Source organism: Megalobrama amblycephala, linkage group LG1 (assembly GCF_018812025.1).
Source record: "Megalobrama amblycephala isolate DHTTF-2021 linkage group LG1, ASM1881202v1, whole genome shotgun sequence".
NCBI classification, from domain to species: Eukaryota; Metazoa; Chordata; class Actinopteri; order Cypriniformes; family Xenocyprididae; genus Megalobrama; species Megalobrama amblycephala.
In genome coordinates this window covers 3,351,153-3,370,183 of record NC_063044.1, presented here as the reverse complement: position 1 = coordinate 3,370,183, position 19,031 = coordinate 3,351,153, and the positions used below count along the sequence as shown (strand labels likewise).

The following is a 19,031-nucleotide window of genomic DNA, read 5'->3' as shown; positions in this document are numbered from 1 at the left end:
TGGATTCCTGGCTGAGTGCCAGGGCGGTGCTGGAGGAACTGACCAGGCTGGTTCCAGCTGTTCTGGAGTCCTGGCTGAGTGCCAGGGTGGCGCTGGAGGAACTGACCAGGCGGGCACTGGCAGGTCTGGATTCCTGGCTGAGTGCCAGGGCGGTGCTGGAGGAACAGACCAGGCGGGTCTCAACGGTTCTGGTAGCCTGGACGGCGGCGGCAGGGCAGAAGGCTTGGACGACGGCGGCGGCAGGGCAGAAGGCTTGGACGACGGCGGCGGCAGGGCAGAAGGCTTGGACGACGGCGGCGGCAGGGCAGAAGGCTTGGGCGGCGGCGGCAGGGCAGAAGGCTTGGGCGGCGGCGGCAGGGCAGAAGGCTTGGGCGGTGGTGGCAGGGCAGACAGCCTGGGCGGCGGGGGCAGGGCCGACCAAGGGTGCTCCGTGGCCGTATCAGGGAGAGCGGGCAGCTCGGTGACGGCCTCCGTGGCCGTATCAGGGAGAGCGGGCAGCTCGGTGACGGCCTCCGTGGCCGTATCAGGGAGAGCGGGCAGCTCGGTGACGGCCTCCGTGGCCGTATCAGGGCGAGCGGGCAGCTCGGTGACGGCCTCCGTGGCCGTATCAGGGGGCTGGGGCTGCTCTGAGTCCATCACAGGACTGACAGGGAAAGCATGCGGGGCTGGAGTGGACTCACTGGCTGGAGCGGGCTCTGGAGCGGACTCACTGGCTGGAGCGGACTCACTGGCTGGAGTGGACTCACTGGCTGGAGCAGGCTCTGGAGCGGACTCACTGGCTGGAGCGGGCTCGGACTGTTCTGAGTGCATCCTCCAGGCATGCAAGACCGCCAAAACATAAAAAGTGAAGACAGCCCTTCTGGCCATCACAGGACTGACAGGGAGAGCATGCGGGACTGGAGTGGACTCACTGGCTGGAGCGGGCTCTGGAGTGGACTCACTGGCTGAAGCGGGTTCTGGAGTGGACTCACTGGCTGGAGCGGGCTCTGGAGTGGACTCACTGGCTGGAGCGGGCTCTGGAGTGGACTCACTGGCTGGAGCGGGTTCACTGACTGAAGCGGGCTCTGGAGTGGACTCACTGGCTGAAGTGGGCTCTGGAGTGGACTCACTGGCTGGAGCGGACTCACTGACTGGAGCAGGCTCTGGAGCGGACTCACTGACTGAAGCGGGCTCTGGAGCGGACTCACTGGCTGGAGCGGGCTCTGGAGCGGACTCACTGGCTGGAGCGGGCTCTGGAGTGGACTCACTGGCTGAAGCGGGTTCTGGAGTGGACTCACTGGCTGGAGCGGGCTCTGGAGTGGACTCACTGGCTGGAGCGGGCTCTGGAGTGGACTCACTGGCTGGAGCGGGTTCACTGACTGAAGCGGGCTCTGGAGTGGACTCACTGGCTGAAGTGGGCTCTGGAGTGGACTCACTGGCTGGAGCGGACTCACTGACTGGAGCAGGCTCTGGAGCGGACTCACTGACTGAAGCGGGCTCTGGAGCGGACTCACTGGCTGGAGCGGGCTCTGGAGCGGACTCACTGGCTGGAGCGGACTCTGGAGCGGACTCACTGGCTGGAGCGGCCTCTGGAGCGGACTCACTGGCTAGAGCGGCCTCTGGAGCGGACTCACTGGCTGGAGCGGGCTCTGGAGCGGACTCACTGGCTGGAGCGGGCTCTGGAGCGGACTCACTGGCTGGAGCGGGCTCTGGAGCGGACTCACTGGCTGGAGCGGGCTCTGGAGTGGATTCACTGACTGAAGCGGGCTCTGGAGTGGACTCACTGACTGAAGCGGGCTCTGGAGTGGACTCACTGGCTGGAGCGGGCTCTGGAGTGGACTCACTGGCTGGAGCGGGCTCTGGAGTGGACTAACTGGCTGGAGCGGGCTCTGGAGTGGACTCACTGGCTGGAGCGGGTTCACTGACTGGAGCGGGCTCTGGAGTGGACTCACTGGCTGAAGTGGGCCCTGGAGTGGACTCACTGACTGGAGCGGGCCCTGGAGTGGACTCACTGACTGGAGCGGGCCCTGAAGTGGACTCACTGGCTGGAGCGGGCTCTGGAGTGGACTCACTGGCTGGAGCGGGCTCTGGAGTGGACTCACTGGCTGGAGCGGGCTCACTGACTGGAGCGGGCTCCGGGCCTTGACGTCCGAAGGAAGCCTTCTTCCTTCTCCTCCTCCTCCCTTTACCGGGGTGAAGCTGAGGCTCAGTGCCCACCTCCCCTGTGACTTCAGAGACGGATTCATGATCTGGAGCATGCACACTGCCTGGTTGACTTGGTGAGATAGGCGGCGAATCTCCAGAAATCCAAGTCCTGTAGCCCTTCCATCTCACACTGAGGTAGAGGATCATCAATGCAGCAATTAAAAATATCCTTCAGTGCTGCATCGTTGTACCTCAGCCCCACCGCCATCGTCCAAAAGACCGTGGCGAAGCATCCTACCTCTTCTCCCTCCTGGCGTAGAGCCCTCACTGCCCCAAGCAGTGCCACACGCTCCTGCAAGTGCCTGCCAGAATGGTCCTCATGCTGCTGGATCTTAAATGGTGGTTCGTTCTGTCACGGTGCACACAAAAACAAGAAGATAGGATCCAGTTGCAGCGGTTGTTTATTGGGTAATCCAAGGTCGTAATCCAAAAGCAGGCAAGGGTCAAAATCCAGTAAAGCAGTCCATACAAAACAGGCACAAGAAAAACAAGAAAACCAGGGAAACAGAAGTACACGCAACATTAACAACGAACCACAACCAAAGACAGAAACAGCTCACTATAAATAGACAGACACTAATGACATGATACAAAACAGGTGAGTGCAATGACGTGAGATGATTAGTCCGGGAAGTGTGTATAGGGATATGTAGTCCATGTAACAGGTGGAAATGAGAGTCCGGGATGGAGTGCCCTCTAGTGGCTGAAAGGGCACTCTCACTGGTGATCATGACACCCTATTTAGGTTGGTCGATTAGTTGTCCTAAACGGAAATTCCCATTTTAGCCTTTACAGTCTCAGTACACTTGAACTAATGCCAAGCGTTAGTCGGAGCTCTAAAATCACAGTTAGTGTGGCCCTATGCTCCACTCAACTGGACTTTAGTCCGTTACTAACCTGACGCAGATTTGTGGTAACAATGGATACATCGGTAATCTACTGAAGTCAATAATTTCAGAGTAAATCAGAATAAAGTCAAATGTGACAATTTATTAGTCAGGTAAATGTATCATGCCAATTACATAATCAATTCAAAGATGATCAGTACAAAACATCAAATCCTCAGAAATAGAGTAAGATGAATACCTGACATTAGGAAAATACACATTACTGGGTGTCCTAGACACCCAGCAATGAGGGCACATCTGAATACAGAAGCGCCTTGAGCCTTGTTGCCACATTTCTTTAAATACTCAGACCAAGACAAAACATCCCCCAATGTGAGGCATGAACTTACAATCAGAATTTGCATTGACTAGGGTCACAGACCTCAGGGGTTCGCACCTTGCTGTGGAACAGGAGGTAATTTAGATGAAAGACCCTGGGAAAGAGGCACACCCATGGTTGCAACCAAAGTATCCCTAAACTCTTAAAACCTTTAATACCTTTGGTTTACTTTTATGTAGACGAGACCGTTGTACCAGTTGCACTGAGACATTTCAGACGATACCAAACATTGTATAGCATTCTTTGATGATTGTTCACATTAAACCAGATAGATTTTGGGTGAATTCTAGGTCATCTCTGTATGTAGAGAGAAGGAGATGGGGGAAGAGGGTGAAGGGAGTGAAATGTAGATTAAGGCAAATGCTGAGGTGTGATCGACTCAGTGTGATTGCGTCTTCGGGTGGGGATGCTATTTTGCAAGAGAGAGTTCAAATGTTAATTTCCTTTGTTTTCTCAAAGAGTAGCCCTTTCTTGGTCCAGGCACTCTGGCATCAGTCTTACACATAAAACTGTTACATGTTAAATATCTAATTACTTTATTACAATGAATCTTATCATAAAATCAAACCATGTTTCATGGTTATAGTTAATTCATAGTTATTTAGCAGCAGTGGTTGATGAAGATGAGTGGCGTTACTGTTTGTTTTTGTATTATTGGTGTTTTATCCATGTCATGGTGTGAGAAATAACAGTATTGTCTTTCATTAAAGCAGTTTTATAGTCTTTTCTCATATATCCTGACTCTAATAATCAGTTTCTATCAGCAAACACTCAGAATAAAGTGAGATGATCTGCTAATGTCTTGTTGAAAGAGTGTTGATAAGAGGATCATCAATATTAACAGAGAAACTGCTGAAAACACTCTTTATTTCATGTCAATAGTTTCTGTTTTCACCTCATTTATTATGCTGATGTCTTCAGATCTGCTGTAAATTGACACTTAAAGCTCATTTCATTGCTGTCAGCAGACTCAGGATTTGTTGACTACAGATATGTACAATTATTTTTGTCTTTATGTGTAGAACTGTTTTCCTTACCATTATCCATATTTGGAATAATTTTGCTACATTATATTCTGTTATCATTTACTGTTTTGCGGTGTGTATTTTGATCTTAACACCTTTTAACCTTATTATTTATTATTCTCAGGTTAGGTAAAGTAAGTCGAGTCTGGCCTAAATTATAAGAATTTTAAATTACTTACAATTTGGTCAGAAGACTCCTCTGTGGTACGTTCTTGTTCAAAGTCTTAAAACACTATAAATCAAGCTAAGGTAGGCAGCTTTTGTAATCAATTAAATTTCTTTGAATTGGTTACTTTTCTTTTATAATAAACAAAAATGTAAAGGCAAATAAAACTTCATCATTAAGGTATAAAATACAGTAATCACTCTTGAGTCAAAGGTGTAGTCAGCTCTGGGCTTCCCATCTTCAGCTTGGGGTTTCTTGTCCTCAGCTCTGGGCTTCTAGGCGTCGGGGTACTGACGTATCAGTATCCCAAGAGGCAATCAGCTCATCAGTCTTTTATACTCGTGTTGTTTATCACAGACGTTACGTTATCTTCTTGATTGACGTACGTTGTAACTTTCCCAAAGTTTCCAGACACTTCTCAAGGCCTCGCAGGTGCAAGCTGTCTGGCTTTTGTGTCCTTGGACTCCAGTAAACTCAGCCAAGATGGCTGATGTCCTTATAAGGTTCTAGGAGTAGAACCACAGTTCTCTGTGTCCTTGAGCACACACACATAGAACCACACACACTTCTGTGTGCTGCAGTCCAGCTCTGCTCCTCATAAACAGGCACACACACATAGCAATAACTGTACATCTCTGGCCATACAGTACAATACATTTCTTAGAAACAAACAAATATAAATAACAATAATATTATAAGCAATGCCTAATATTTAATACATTGGCCAAATGTGTAGCAACAGACATCCAAAACCTTAACAAGGAGGCAGGGTAATTGCATTTTCTTGATATAATACAACATTACATATAAAAACAAACCCCATAACTGATATATTTTTTTTGGCAGATCAGCTCCTCCCACACTGGGATTCATCATCAGTGAAGCTCCTCCCACTGGAATGCGTAAATAAATGCTGGAATAATCCCATCAGATGAGCATCAGAGCATCAGGAAGAGCTGAAACCAGTAAAGACTGAGTTTATTAAAGAGGACAGAGAGAACATGAGTGATCCAGAACCCTGCAGAATGAAACACACTGAAGATACTGAAGAACAAAGAGGTTGGTGTTTATTCTTCATTCTTTCATGATGCTGAACAACATTCATGTTCTTGCACATTTAGATAAACTATCAAATACATACTGAACTTTTAATGACAACATTCATGTTAGAAAGATTCAACTACACATTTAGATAGGCAGTTAATCTAATATTCAACAAATGGTCAGTAAAGTGAGATTTGAAAAATGTTCATATTGATTATCAACATCAGGTACAGATTATTTTACATTTATTTTATATCTGGTTCAAAATTTGCAACAATGTAACCAAAATAGAAAAATATTAACATCAGTAAACACCAAATTGTATCAAGTAAATTCACTTTCCAGAATGGCTGACAGGGTTTTAAGCTTGACTTAAGCAAAAGCTGATTTATAGTTATTGATAAAGTTGTATTTTTCATAAAATGTAGAAGTTATTCGTAGTTATAGAGATTATTCTTCTTAGGCCGTGTGTCCACCTAAGCGTTTTTCCAGCGACTAGCGTACTTTTTCAATTGTTTTCAATGGGAACAGCAAGTTTTTTAAACACCAGGAGCGTAACGAGGCGCTGAACGTCTTTTTCACGCTCAAGCACTGAGAGCTCGCCGTTTTTTACTGGTCGCCTCGAGTTGAAGAATGTTCGACTTTGAGTAAAATGCTGCACTCATCACTGTCACTTTTTAGCCAGCCGTCCAATCAGAGTGGAGGAGGGGCGGGACAAATACAACTCCGACCAACTGTCACACTCTTGCTGTACAACATCACCAACAAGCAGAGAACGGAACAAAATGGATGAGAAATTAATATTGCTGCTCTCCGAACATACATAGCAAGTAATTCCACATTGTGTGAACATTTTTAGTCTGAAACAAATTACCTGCAAAATCAGTTATAAGTAACAGTGCCGCGGATATTCCGTATCATAGCAACAAAGCGTCTCAACGGAAAAAAACACTGTGCTGCAGAAGCATTCTCAAGCGCTCACAGACGGGCGTTTTAAGCAGAGCACCTAGCGTTTTCAGCTGGCTAAAAACGCTTTGTTGGACACACAGCCTTACAGTAACTTTGGTAACAGTTTATGTAAAAACAGAGATGATGGATTGAGATTATTTTCTTGTCCTCCTATCATGCTGTAGAAAGAGCCCAGATGATGTCACTTCCTGGGCATCACAGTTTTAAGATGAGGAAAATTCATAACAGGGTTGAGGGTCGAAATTCACTTGAGTTTGTTTTCAGTGTCCCACATTCACATGTGTGGAAGTCTGTGAAAGAAAAACTGTGACCAACCCTTAATAATTAATCAGTTTTAGTAAAATAAATATCAATCTAAAAGTTGGTGTCAAAATATGGCAATAATTGTGTCATTCATCAAAATATTTAATAGTTCTCACTACAGAAACAATGGTGATTTGTCTATAATGTTTTAAATATAAATATATAAAAGGCATCAAAGTGATCAGTATATTTCATAGCAGTTGTCTACTTCAGTACACGAAGGTTCACTTTTATGTTCTTTCACTTCATAATCCTCATTTTGAATTTAATATACTGAAATTGAACTTTTTTTGTAATTTCAGAGCTGATGGAAGTGAAGGAGGAGAGTAAAGAACTGAGTGAAGTGGAGGAGAAACATCATGAAAAACCTATTGAAAACCCTTTGAGCCGCTCAAAGACTAAAAAGACATTTTTAAAGAAAAGAAGAGCCAAGAAATCTCCAACCTGCACTCAGTGTGGAAAGAGTTTATCAACCAAACAATATCTTGAAGATTCACATGAGAGTTCATACAGGAGAGAAGCCATTCACATGTGATCAGTGTGGGAAGAGCTTCACACAAAAAGGACATCTTAAGGAACACATGAGAGTTCATACAGGAGAGAAGCCACACACATGTGATCAATGTGGGAAGAGATTCACAACAAAACGAAGTCTTGAGATTCACAGTGGAGTTCACACCGGAGAGAAGCAGTTCACATGTGATCAACTGTGACAAAACATTTCTCTGGGCATCAAACCTGAAGAAACATCTGACAGTTCATACAAAGGAGAAGCCACATTCATGTTCTGTGTGTGGAAAGAGTTTTTCACAGCTGTATTATTTATATCAACATGAGAAAATACACACTGGTGTGAGAGAGTACATGTGCTTTGAGTGTGAGAAGACTTTTATTTCAGCAAAACAATTAAAACTGCACCAGAGAATTCACACTGGAGAAAAACCTTTCAAGTGTTCACAGTGTGACAAGAGATTCAATATGTCATCAAATCTGAAAGCACATGAGAGGATCCACACTGGAGAAAAACCTTACAAGTGTTCACACTGTGACAAGAGATTCAGTGATTCATCACATCTGAAAACACATGAGAGGATCCACACTGGAGAAAAACCTTACAACGTGTTCACACTGTGACAAGAGATTCAAGCAGTCATCACATCTGAAAACACATGAGAAGATCCACAGCAGAGAGAAGCCGCACATGTGTGATCAATCTGGAAAGAGTTTCTCTTTTTAAAATCAGCTGAAGATACACATGAAGATCCATGCAGTGGAGAAACCACATCACCACAGTCTGCAATCACAATAAGTAGTTCATCTTTATGTGCTGAGAAACAAAGTAGTTTCCTTACAGACACGATAAGCGGCAGGACAGTTTGGTGGTTGCTTGGAAAATCTGAATCTTCTTCTGAAACTACAACAGAACGATCAAATCACTGTTAAAACAGACAGTATGGATTCTTCCCTTAAGGTCATTGTGACAAACTAGCGACTTACACTTGAACAAACTGCCATGTTTCTATTATTGTCATTGACAACATAACAATAAAACAACCTACAACAGACAATATTAACTTGTTGTTGGTCCTTGTTGTGGAAATTTTAAATTTTTCATATGCTTTTTACCTGTATTCTTGTGAAATATGAAGCTTATGGAACATGGTATGATGTTGGCTTAAGTGGTAATGGTTAACATAGTGTTAACATAGATGTTGGAAATAGAAAGAGCAAGATATGGTATGGGGACATGCAAGATGTATATTAAAAACATGTCTGTGCTAACAATGTGTGGAAAGTGTAAGAGTGTATAAGAGATGTTCCAAATATGGTAAAAGGACAGAGGCTTCAGCCTTGGAGGTTAGAGATATAAAAGTGAGGGGAAGCTTTCGTTCTTGGTCTTACACTCTGCAGCTACTTGTGTTTCTGTATAACCCTGTCTGACCTTTCTTGCAAGAAATAAAACTTTTAAAGACAATTGGACGTGTTTGTCTCTTATGCAGTAGTCAGGGTTGATTTTTTTGCCACAACAATTTGGTGTCAGAAGGTAGGATTCCTTGGATGTGCCTTTTGGACCCGAGAGCGGACGGTGACTGATCATCCTGGACTTAATAGTAGTCTCAGCCCTACCCCGAATAGATTAAGGGATGAGGGGCCGACCGCCAGGGTCCAGAGGGGGAACCACTGGAATCAGAAAACGAACCCAGGTGGCTACACGACTCTCTGGTAAGAGATAAATTTAAATTTTATGGGGAATTAAGAGTAAGTGTGATTTGGTAAAATTTGGAAGATTAGGAAACAGGAAAAAATTGATTTAAGTGATTTAAAAATGAGTTTATGTGGGTAAAATAAGTTTTGAATAGAAAAAGTGAAAAAAGGAGAATTTATGATTTGGTAAATAAGTAATTAGGAACCGGGACGAACCATTTTAACTGCTCTGGCTGACTCTGTGGTCGTGGTCGGGGGGGTTTGGGAATTGAGGTCGGCTGCTGCAGAAAATTTCTAGGGGAGAAATTTTGAGCTGTATCATGCGAGCTGGAGCAATCTGTGGGAATTGAACCCGGGAGGCAGATTGTGCCAGGTGGTATGACATATTTATAAACATCGTAAAAAAGAAGCAGTGCGATCAAGAAGTTCCTAAAACTGACCGTGTGGGCAGTAAGAGCGTTTCCATAGGGGGAGATTTATGATAAGTCTGGACTGAGTCACACTGAAACAAATTTTGGGATTGAGCCCAGCTACAGCCGGGGTGCTGTAGTTTATAAATTTGTGAAGGCGTGACAGTCTAAGCGCTCGAGTCTGTAGTAGTCTGAGCATTGAGGCTCAGCCCATCCAATTTTGGGATAAAAGTTGGATCTGGAGGAGACGTCCACCAGATTATTAGGTGCGCATCGAAAAGTAAATCCACGAGAGTCGGGAGAACCGAAATGGGGAATCCCAGAGCAAGTTTGCAAAAAGTGAAGTGATAGGGGGTGTTGTAAAATATGATGTAGCAGTGTTTTATCAAATGAGAAAATTGATTGGCCAAAGATGCATGTAAGATATAGAAAAGTTAGTTAAGTATTATGATTTTCCAGAAGAGGGAACGTTGAGTGGTCATAAGACTTAAGGTCGTAAGGGAATGAGTTGAAGAGAACTGCGATTTGGGGATGTTGTGTTTGTGTGAAATGTAAGCAGACAATAGATTGTAGGCTAGAGGAAGCAGACAGAAGGAAAAGAAGGTGAATGCAGAAAGAATTGGCATGTAGGGAAGGAGGATAGAATGTAACTTACTGTAACAGAGCGGGACTCAAGGTAAGATCCAAATGCAGCTTTATTAAAAGGTGAGCGTGGTCATACAGGCAGGGGTCAGATAACAGCAAACAGGTACAGCAAGGAACAGGCAGAATCGTAGTCAGGAACAAGCAGAGGGTCAGGGCTGGCAGATATCAATCACAGGTCAGTGTACAAAGCAAAGGTCAGGACAGGCGGCACAGGATCGTAGACAGGAAACAGACAGCGTGATCGTGACATAACGCCCCCCTCCCGGAAGGCGCGTCCTCGCGGCGTAAAAGGAACAGCTAGGGAGGGGGGGTGGGTGCATTGGAGACTAGCATGTCGACAGGAACGAGGTCCCCAATGCAGATCCAGGAACCCGGGCAGTCATGGAGGGTCAGGAGCCTCGGGTGGCCACGGTGGGTCAGGTGGTTCAGGCGGCCACGGTAGGTCAGGTGGTTCAGGCGGCCACGGCAGGTCAGGTGGTTCAGGCGGCCACGGTAGGTCAGGTGGTTCAGGCGGCCACGGTAGGTCAGGTGGTTCAGGCGGCCACGGCAGGTCAGGTGGCTCAGGCGGCCACGGCAGGTCAGGTGGTTTAGGCAACCACGGCAGGTCAGGTGGTTTAGGCAACCACGGCAGGTCAGGTGGCTTGGGCAACCACGGCAGGTTAGAGTCCATAGATGACCACGGCGGGTCCATTAATGGCCATAATAAGTTGCAGTCCAAAGGTGGCCGGGCATGGTCCCCACCCACAAGCTCCCCACCCTTGGTATACTGCCCCCCCCCCCAAAAAAGTTCTTGGGGATTTCAACGGGGTCCGTAGTGGGTTCGTGGGCAAGGGGTTTGGGTGGCGCCGGCAGGGCCAGGCGTTTGGGCAATGCTGGCAGGGCAAGACGCCTGAGTGGCGCTGGCAGAGCAAGGAGCTTGGGCGGCGCTGCCAGGGCTAGAAGCTTGGGCGGTGCTGGCAGAGCAAGTAGCTTAGGCGACGCTGGCAGGGCTAGAAGCTTGGGCGGCGCTGGCAGTGCGAGGCGCCTGGGCGGAGTAGGATAGACCTCTGGAGTGGTCTCCAGACCCCCAGCGGCCTCTTGAAAGGCTTCTGAGCCTAGATGAATGGAAGAAGGCTTCTTCCTCCTCCTCCTCCTCCTCTTCCGAGAGTGAGGTGATGGTTCACCGGTTGGAGCGGGTTCTAGAGCGGACTCAATGGCTGGAATGCCCCCTACCTCCGTGGGCACCGAAGGGGCGGCCATCTTGCCCGTGGGCACTGGCAAAGCAGCCATCTTATCCATCGCGTCCAGGGCGCTTGAGTGCGTTGCAACTGATGAATTTGAGTGCGTTGCAACCGGTGAATTTGATTGCGCTGCAACAGGCTCACATGCGAAGCATCCGGCAGGCTTGAGAGCGAAGCGTCCGGCAGGCTTGAGAGCGAAGCGTCCGGCAGGCTTGAGAGCGAAGCGTCCGGCAGATGCTTCGGAATGCCAGCCGCTCGAGCTGAAGTCAGTGGAGGATCAGCCACACTGGAACGTAGTCCTCTCCGCTCCCTGGCTGATCTAGAGACGTGACGTGGCTCTGGGCGATCAGCGGCGACGTGACATTGCTCTGGGTGATCAGCGAAGGCGTGACGTTGCTCTGGGCGATCAGCGGAGATGTGACGTGGCTCTGGGCGATCAGCGAAGGCGTGAACTGTTGCTGTTGTGATGGTAGCCGCCATTTCATGCGTGTTCCTTGGCTCGGCGGCCATTACGTGATTTACCATGGTGTCAGAATCCTCCGCGACACCCACAGTTAAACGTGAACCATCAGTTAACAGGGCAAAGTCCAGGAATTCCATAAACGACCCTCGGGGACCATTGGTAAGCAAATAGTCCTTTAATGGTTCATTTAATCCATAACAAAAAAAGTCCATGAGGGCACAGTCCGGCAGATCAGATAGGTAGGCAATATCCAAAAAATTCTGAATATGTGCCTCGAGGGTACAATCACCTTGACGCAGGCTGACGAGACACCATGCTGGATTCATGCTGAGGCTGGACATGCTCAGAAAAGCTGCTGGATCTTGATGGGGCGAAGTCTTCTGTAACAGAGCGGGACTCAAGGTAAGATCCAAATGCAGCTTTATTAAAAGGTGAGCGTGGTCATACAGGCAGGGGTCAGTGTAATAAGTTCAAGTTCGTAGGGAAGGAAGAGGACAGGGTCGACTTTGACTGCTGACTGAGTTTTTATTTCAATAACAAGATGTCCAAACAAAAGTCTGTGCAACGCACAATAAACAATCCACATCCACAGACGGGCTTCACTCCAGTAGTGCTCTCCAGCTCAGTCCCAGTGTTTCTCAGTCAGCAGTCCCTCTCTCTCTCACACACTCCTGCTTCTCCTGGTGTTTTATCCTGTCTCCGTGCCAATTACTGGAATTAGAAACAGGTGTTCGTGATTTACAATTAACCCACTCACTTACCAAGCGTCTCCCGACTCTCTCTCCTGCTGCAGACTTCACTGAACCACGCCCTCCCTGCCACAGTCAGATAACAGCAAACAGGTACAGCAAGGAACAGGCAGAATCGTAGTCAGGAACAAGCAGAGGGTCAGGGCTGGCAGATATCAATCACAGGTCAGTGTACAAAGCAAAGGTCAGGACAGGCGACACAGGATCGTAGACAGGAATCAGACAGGAATCAGACAGGAATCAGACAGGAATCAGACAGGAATCAGACAGGAATCAGACAGGCAGACAAGATATAAACGCTTTGAATTGTACACAGAGGCAACAAGACTTCGCGGTGAGGTGGTGTGTGTATGAGTCTTTTATAGTCCAGGTAATGTGTGGCAGCTGGGTGTGGTGATTAGTGTGGAGTGATTGTGAAGTGAGTGCAGGTGATGAGCAATGGAGGATCATGGGAAATGTAGTCCGGGATGTGACAGGAACAGACGTGATCGTGGCACTTACAAAAAAAAATTTTGTTTATTCATCCATTAAATGGATGCATGACATCAGATGTCTAGAGAACTACAATGTATATAAGAACAGTTGAAGGAGAAAGCAGCTATAATGCTGTCGGTGCAACTTAGTAGTAGAAATATGGCTAAAATAATATTGTGGTTCTGCAAAACAGTAGAAAACATACTGATAAATATTTTTTGCATCTGCAGACTAACTATTTGATAGTGAGATAAGTGGCTATGATGAAGAAAAATATAGCAGGAGAAAAAATTAATGTTATGAATATGAAAATGAAAATTCTGAAAGAATGTTTCACTTTGAGAAAAAAAAAAGGTTGAACAGTCTCAAGTATGTTTTTATGTGATGAGCGCATCGCTATAACAATGTAAAATGACTAAAATGATTTTGGACCTTTAATGTCTAAATGTTTGGTTTTGATGGTCAAAAGTTAAATGGCAGGAAAAATGAGGCTGCCAGTTGTAACAAAGACTCAACCTGACTGGAAATTTGTAACCTCTAATTTCCATGATGTGTGAGTAAAAGACAAATATAAACATAGTTGTTTATTTGGAAATTAATGTCATTTCTGGCAAAGTCTTAAGCTGGGCCAGAGTCAAAAGACAGCAGACAAAGTTTGATATTAAAAGTTATGAAAGGCAGAGTACCATTCCTGAAATCCTCAGAGTCTCTCTCATTCAAAGTCAGCTAAATGCTGCTATCTGAGCTTGTGTCATAAGTGATAACAAGCCATTTATAGTGAAGCACAGTGTCTCAGCTGAAAATCATGACACAGAGATGTTGAAAGAAATTATTGCCATGAAGAGGGAAATTAACTGTTAAATTTGTTAAAGGAAAACTCCATAGTGTAAAGAGGTCTTCAAATTAGCAATATAGACCTTGAAGGACAGAAGTGACTATTCTGATGAATTTCTTCTATGACCAGTAACTTTTTTTGTCTGATCTTTGTCACCACCATGTGCAGGGCTGATGGCTCCAGTTACAGATGTGGCAGAACATTACACTGAATGGACAGCTGTGAGAATTAAATTCACCGAGTATATTCTCAGCACTGATATGTTGCTGCTGAGAGAATGCACTTTCTAATGATTTCAGTGATTAAATATTGCTGTTATTAACCTGTCTCCATGTTTTAACACTATTAGGCAGTCCAATGGCTCTGGTGGCTCTTGAATGCAACTTCCCTAAGCTCCAGAAAACACCTGATTCTGTTGAAGAAAACTGTCAAAGATCTGGAATGGGAAAGAGCGGGTACCAGTGTGTACGAGGTGATTTCTCAATGACGGGTAAGATCCTCTTTGGCCAGACGAGGACAACCTAAGGCAGGGGGTTGCCGCCGCCACTGGGCATCTACCCTGGAGGGAGGTGTTTATGTGAGATGGGTATGAGAGTTGAGCAGGATGTCTGTGAGGGCAGCAGCATCATGAAGGGGGAATGACCTGTGAGAAGGACAGCAGTCTGACCCAAAAATGCTCCTCTATACCACTCACCAGAAACCGCGTTCCTGAGAGGGCTTGTTTCATTGTGACAAGTCCACAACTATGCCAGGGGACAAGACCCTGAGGAAAAGGAGATTATTGATATAGAGCTGATGGGAATGAGCTTTCAAGAGCCGACTGAGACCATGAGGTGATTGTCCGTAATTTCTGTGGAGACCAGAGTAAAATTTAGTAACATGATGTTGGTTGCCCTATTGGCAAGAACTGTATAGAAGTTTTAGATTCAACAGTACTACGAATCCCTGAATTCATGAGGCTGTGTGATTTTGAACTAATGTGTCTCTATCATAGTTTTTACTCCTGCAGGTCATTAGACATGGCAGAGGATAATTCCAAGGCAATGGTGGTGTTAAAGATGAAGACTGATTTTGCAGATTCAAGAGAAAGTTAAAGGGATAGTTCACCCAAAAATGAAAATTTGATGTTTATCTGCGTACCCCTAGCGCATCCAAGATGTAGGTGACTTTGTTTCTTCAGTAGAACACAAATGATGATTTTTAACTCCAACCACTGCCGTCTGTCAGTAGTATAATGCGAGTCAGCGGGAACTTGGACTATTAGAGTAAATAAAACACGACAGACAAATCCAAATAAAACCCTGCGGCTCGTGACAACACATTGATGTCTTAAGACATGAAACGATCAGTTTGTGCGAGAAACCGAACAGTATTTATATCATTTTTTACCTCTAATACACCACTATGTCCAACTGTGTTCATCACTCGATTCGTGATGTCTGATCGCGCTCTGACAACGGCAGTGACGTCTCGCGCATATACTTTAATGAGTGCTAGACATCACTGCCGTTGTCAGAGCGCGATCAGACAAGATCTACGCAGGTGCCCATTGTTAGGTTGGGGTGGTAGATGATCTTTGGGGTGCTGTGGTTTGAATTTCTGTTTGTGCCCAAACTAATAAAAAAGTTTCTGTTTCTTTAGGAAGTTCTGGAGCAGACACAGGAGATTGTGTGTAATCTGTTATCCGGAAATAACCTTGATTTTTCTTACTCCTTACAGAGCATGTTCAGAGACAGAGAAAGCTGGAGAAAATCTGGTTGCAGAATTAAAGATGGATTTTAGTTTAGTGTTGATGGCAAATGTTGTTTAGAGAAACATGTCTCCAACCACTATGATCAATTGATGATGAACAATGCATCAAAAAGGGGGATGGTAACTAACGAATGTATGGCTGAAAATATGCCTGAAAATTTTAAATTAGGTTGGAAGAACCTATTTCTGGGAATAGAAGGGGCTAAACAACGAGTGGCATCAACAGAATTGTGTGAACATGACACGTTGAACTATTGCAAAGAAATGTTTTCTATCCTGTCTAAAGTTTGTGTACAGGTGAAACCAGCTCAAGGAATTCCAAATCACCACTGAGGCTGGACAATGACACATCGTGGGCTACAAAATGGATCTGTTGTGATAAGATGTTATAGAACCTAAATTTGCATGCTATATGTCTGTAAAATGAAGGATTTCTATGATTGGGTGATGTATCTGAATTTGTTGTTTGTATGAAGATCAGAAATGAAGAGCATATATGTGACGTAAGAACTTAAATTTACTGTATAAGATACTTTAAGATGAATATGGATGATTAGTGGTTAATCCTCAAAGAATGTGATAGTAAAATGTAACCGAGGTATTTGACTTCATGGTAAAGCCCATTCTTTATCTATCCTATTTAGCTTGCTAAAATACAGGGTCTACCCCACAGAAAAGGCCTTAAGCATTTTCTAACTTTCTTCACAAACTTAAGAGTGTGATGTGAAATGAAGTAGAAGTAATCATTAGTTATCAATGAATGATAAGAAGAGGGAATTGTTGTGGAAATTTTAATTTTTCATATGCTTTTTACCTGTATTCTTGTGAAATATGATGCTTATGGAACATGATATGATGTTGGCTTAAGTGGTAATGTTTAACATAGTGTTAACATAGATGTTAGAAATAGAAAGAGCAAGATATGGTATGGGGACATGCAAGATGTATGTTAAAAACATGTCTGTGCTAACAATATGTTGAAAGTTACAGCCACTAAGAGATGTTCCAAATATGGTTAAAGGATAGAGGCTTCAGCCTTGGAGATTAGAGATATAAAAGTGAGGGGAAGCTTTCGTTCTTTGTCTTACACTCTGCAGCTACTTGTGTTTCTGTACGACCTGTCTGACCTTTCTTGCAAGAAATAAAAGCTTTAAAGACAATTGGACGTGTTTGTCTCTTATTCAGTAGAGTCGGAGTTGATTTTTTGCCACAACACCAACAAGTATAATATGGTGGTGGTAGTATGATGGTCTGGGGCTGTTTTGCTGCTTCAGGGCCTGGAAGACTTGCTGTGATAAATGGAACCATGAATTCTGCTGTCTACCAAAAAATCCTGAAGGACAATCTCCAGCCATCTGTTCGTGACCTCAAGCTGAAGTGAACTTGGGTTCTGCAGCAGAACAATGATCTAAAACACATAAGCAAGTCCACCTCTGAATGGCTAAAGAAAAACAAAATGAAGACTTTGGAGTGGCCTAGTCAAAGTCCTGACCTCAATCCTATTGAGATGCTGTGGCATGACCTTAAAGGGTTAGTTCACCCAAAAATGAAAATTATGTTATTAATGACTCACCCTCGTTCCAAACCCGTAAGACCTCCTTTCATCTTCGGAACACAGTTTAAGATATTTTAGATTTAGTCAGAGAGCTTTCTGTCCCTCCATTGAAAGTGTTTGTACAGTAGACTGTGCATGTCCAGAAAGATAATAAAAACATCATCAAAGTAGTCCATGTGACATCAGTGGGTTAGTTAGAAGTTTTTGAAGCATCGAAAATACATTTTGGTCCAAAAATAACAAAAACTACAACTTTATTCAGCATTGTATTCTCTTCCGGGTCTGTTGTTCATCCGGGTTCACGACTCTGCAGTGATGCTACTGACGTGTTATCTGGTGCGCCAGAGTTTCATTTACAGTCTGAGGGAGACGCACGCTGTATTCAAGCTATTCTACATTGTTTGTATTTTGGTATTGCTATATTTTTTTTTAAATGGTGCGTAAGTGTGCATGTCGCAGATGACCTAATTGCCAAAAACAACGACGTAAAAGTGCATTACCAATGCCGACAGATGAAAGGATTCAATGGAATCGATTCAATGGAAAGGATTCCGGAAGAGAATACAATGCTGAATAAAGTCGTAGTTTTTGATATTTTTGGACCAAAATGTATTTTCGAAAATCAAGCTGTGAAAAACTCTTTCCACACACAGAACATGAATGTGGCTTCTCCTTTGTATGAACTTTCAGGTGTCTCTTCATGGCTGATGCCCAGAGAAACGTTTTGCCGCATTCATTACATGCGAACGGATTCTCTCCAGTATGAACTCCACTGTGAATCTCAAGACTTTGTTTTGATGTGAAACTCTTCCCACATTGATCACATGTGAACGGTCTCTCTCCTGTGTGGATCCTCATGTGTTCTTTAAGGCGTGATCATTGACTGTAACTCTTCCCACATTGATCACATATGTGTGGCTTCTCTCCTGTATGAACTTTCATGCGTTCTTTAAGATGTCCTTTTTGTTTGAAGCTCTTCCCGCACTGATCACATGTGAATGGTTTCTCTCCAGTATGAACTCTCATGTGAATCTTAAGATGTTGTTTGGTTGAGAAACTCTTTCCACACTGAGTGCAGGTGAACAATTTCTTGTCTCTTTTCATTAGAAATGTCTTTTTAGTCTTTGAGTGACTCAAAGGTTTTTCTTCAGGTTTGTCATGATGTTTCTCCTCCACTTCACTCAGTTCTTCACTCTCCTCACTCTCTTCCGTCAGCTCTGAAATTACAAAAATAGTTAATTTTCAGTATATTAAAGTAATTCAAAATGAGGATTATGAAGTGAAAGAACATAAAAGTGAACCTTCATGTACTGAAATAAACTACTGCTATGAAATATTCTGATCACTTTGATGCCTTTTTATATATTTATTATGTCCCTGAAACAGTTATTATATTTAAAACATTATAGACAAATCAGTGAGAACTATTCAATATTTTGATGAATGACACAATTATTGACATATCGACACCAACTTTTAGATTGATATTAATTTTGCAAAAACTATTTAGTTATTAATGGTTGGTCACACTTTTTCTTTCACAGACTTCCACACATGTGAATGTGGGACACTGAAAACAAACTCAAGTGAATTTCTACCCTCAACCCTGTTATGAATTTTTCTCATCTTAAAACTGTGACGCCTAGGAAGTGACATCATCTGGGCTCTTTCTACAGCATGATGGGAGGACAAGAAAATAATCTCAATCCATCGTCTCAGTTTTTAAACAAACTGTAGTGTTGATCACATTCGTCAACCCTGTTACCAAAGTTACTGTAAGAAGAATAATCTATATAACTATGAAT

At 44.3% G+C, this 19,031-nt stretch overlaps 1 protein-coding gene across 1 annotated transcript in view; it reads right to left on the bottom strand.

Annotated features, from left to right (window-relative positions):
* LOC125252834 (zinc finger protein 235-like) overlaps positions 1–18,638 on the bottom strand; it is a 55,914-nt gene extending 37,276 nt beyond the window's left edge. The window contains exon 1 of the mRNA XM_048166476.1: positions 18,183–18,638. Coding sequence (XP_048022433.1) covers positions 18,183–18,330 — 148 coding nt within the window. The 5' untranslated portion in view covers positions 18,331–18,638. The remainder of the gene's footprint in view (positions 1–18,182) is intronic.
* Between the last annotated feature and the right edge of the window lie 393 nt (positions 18,639–19,031).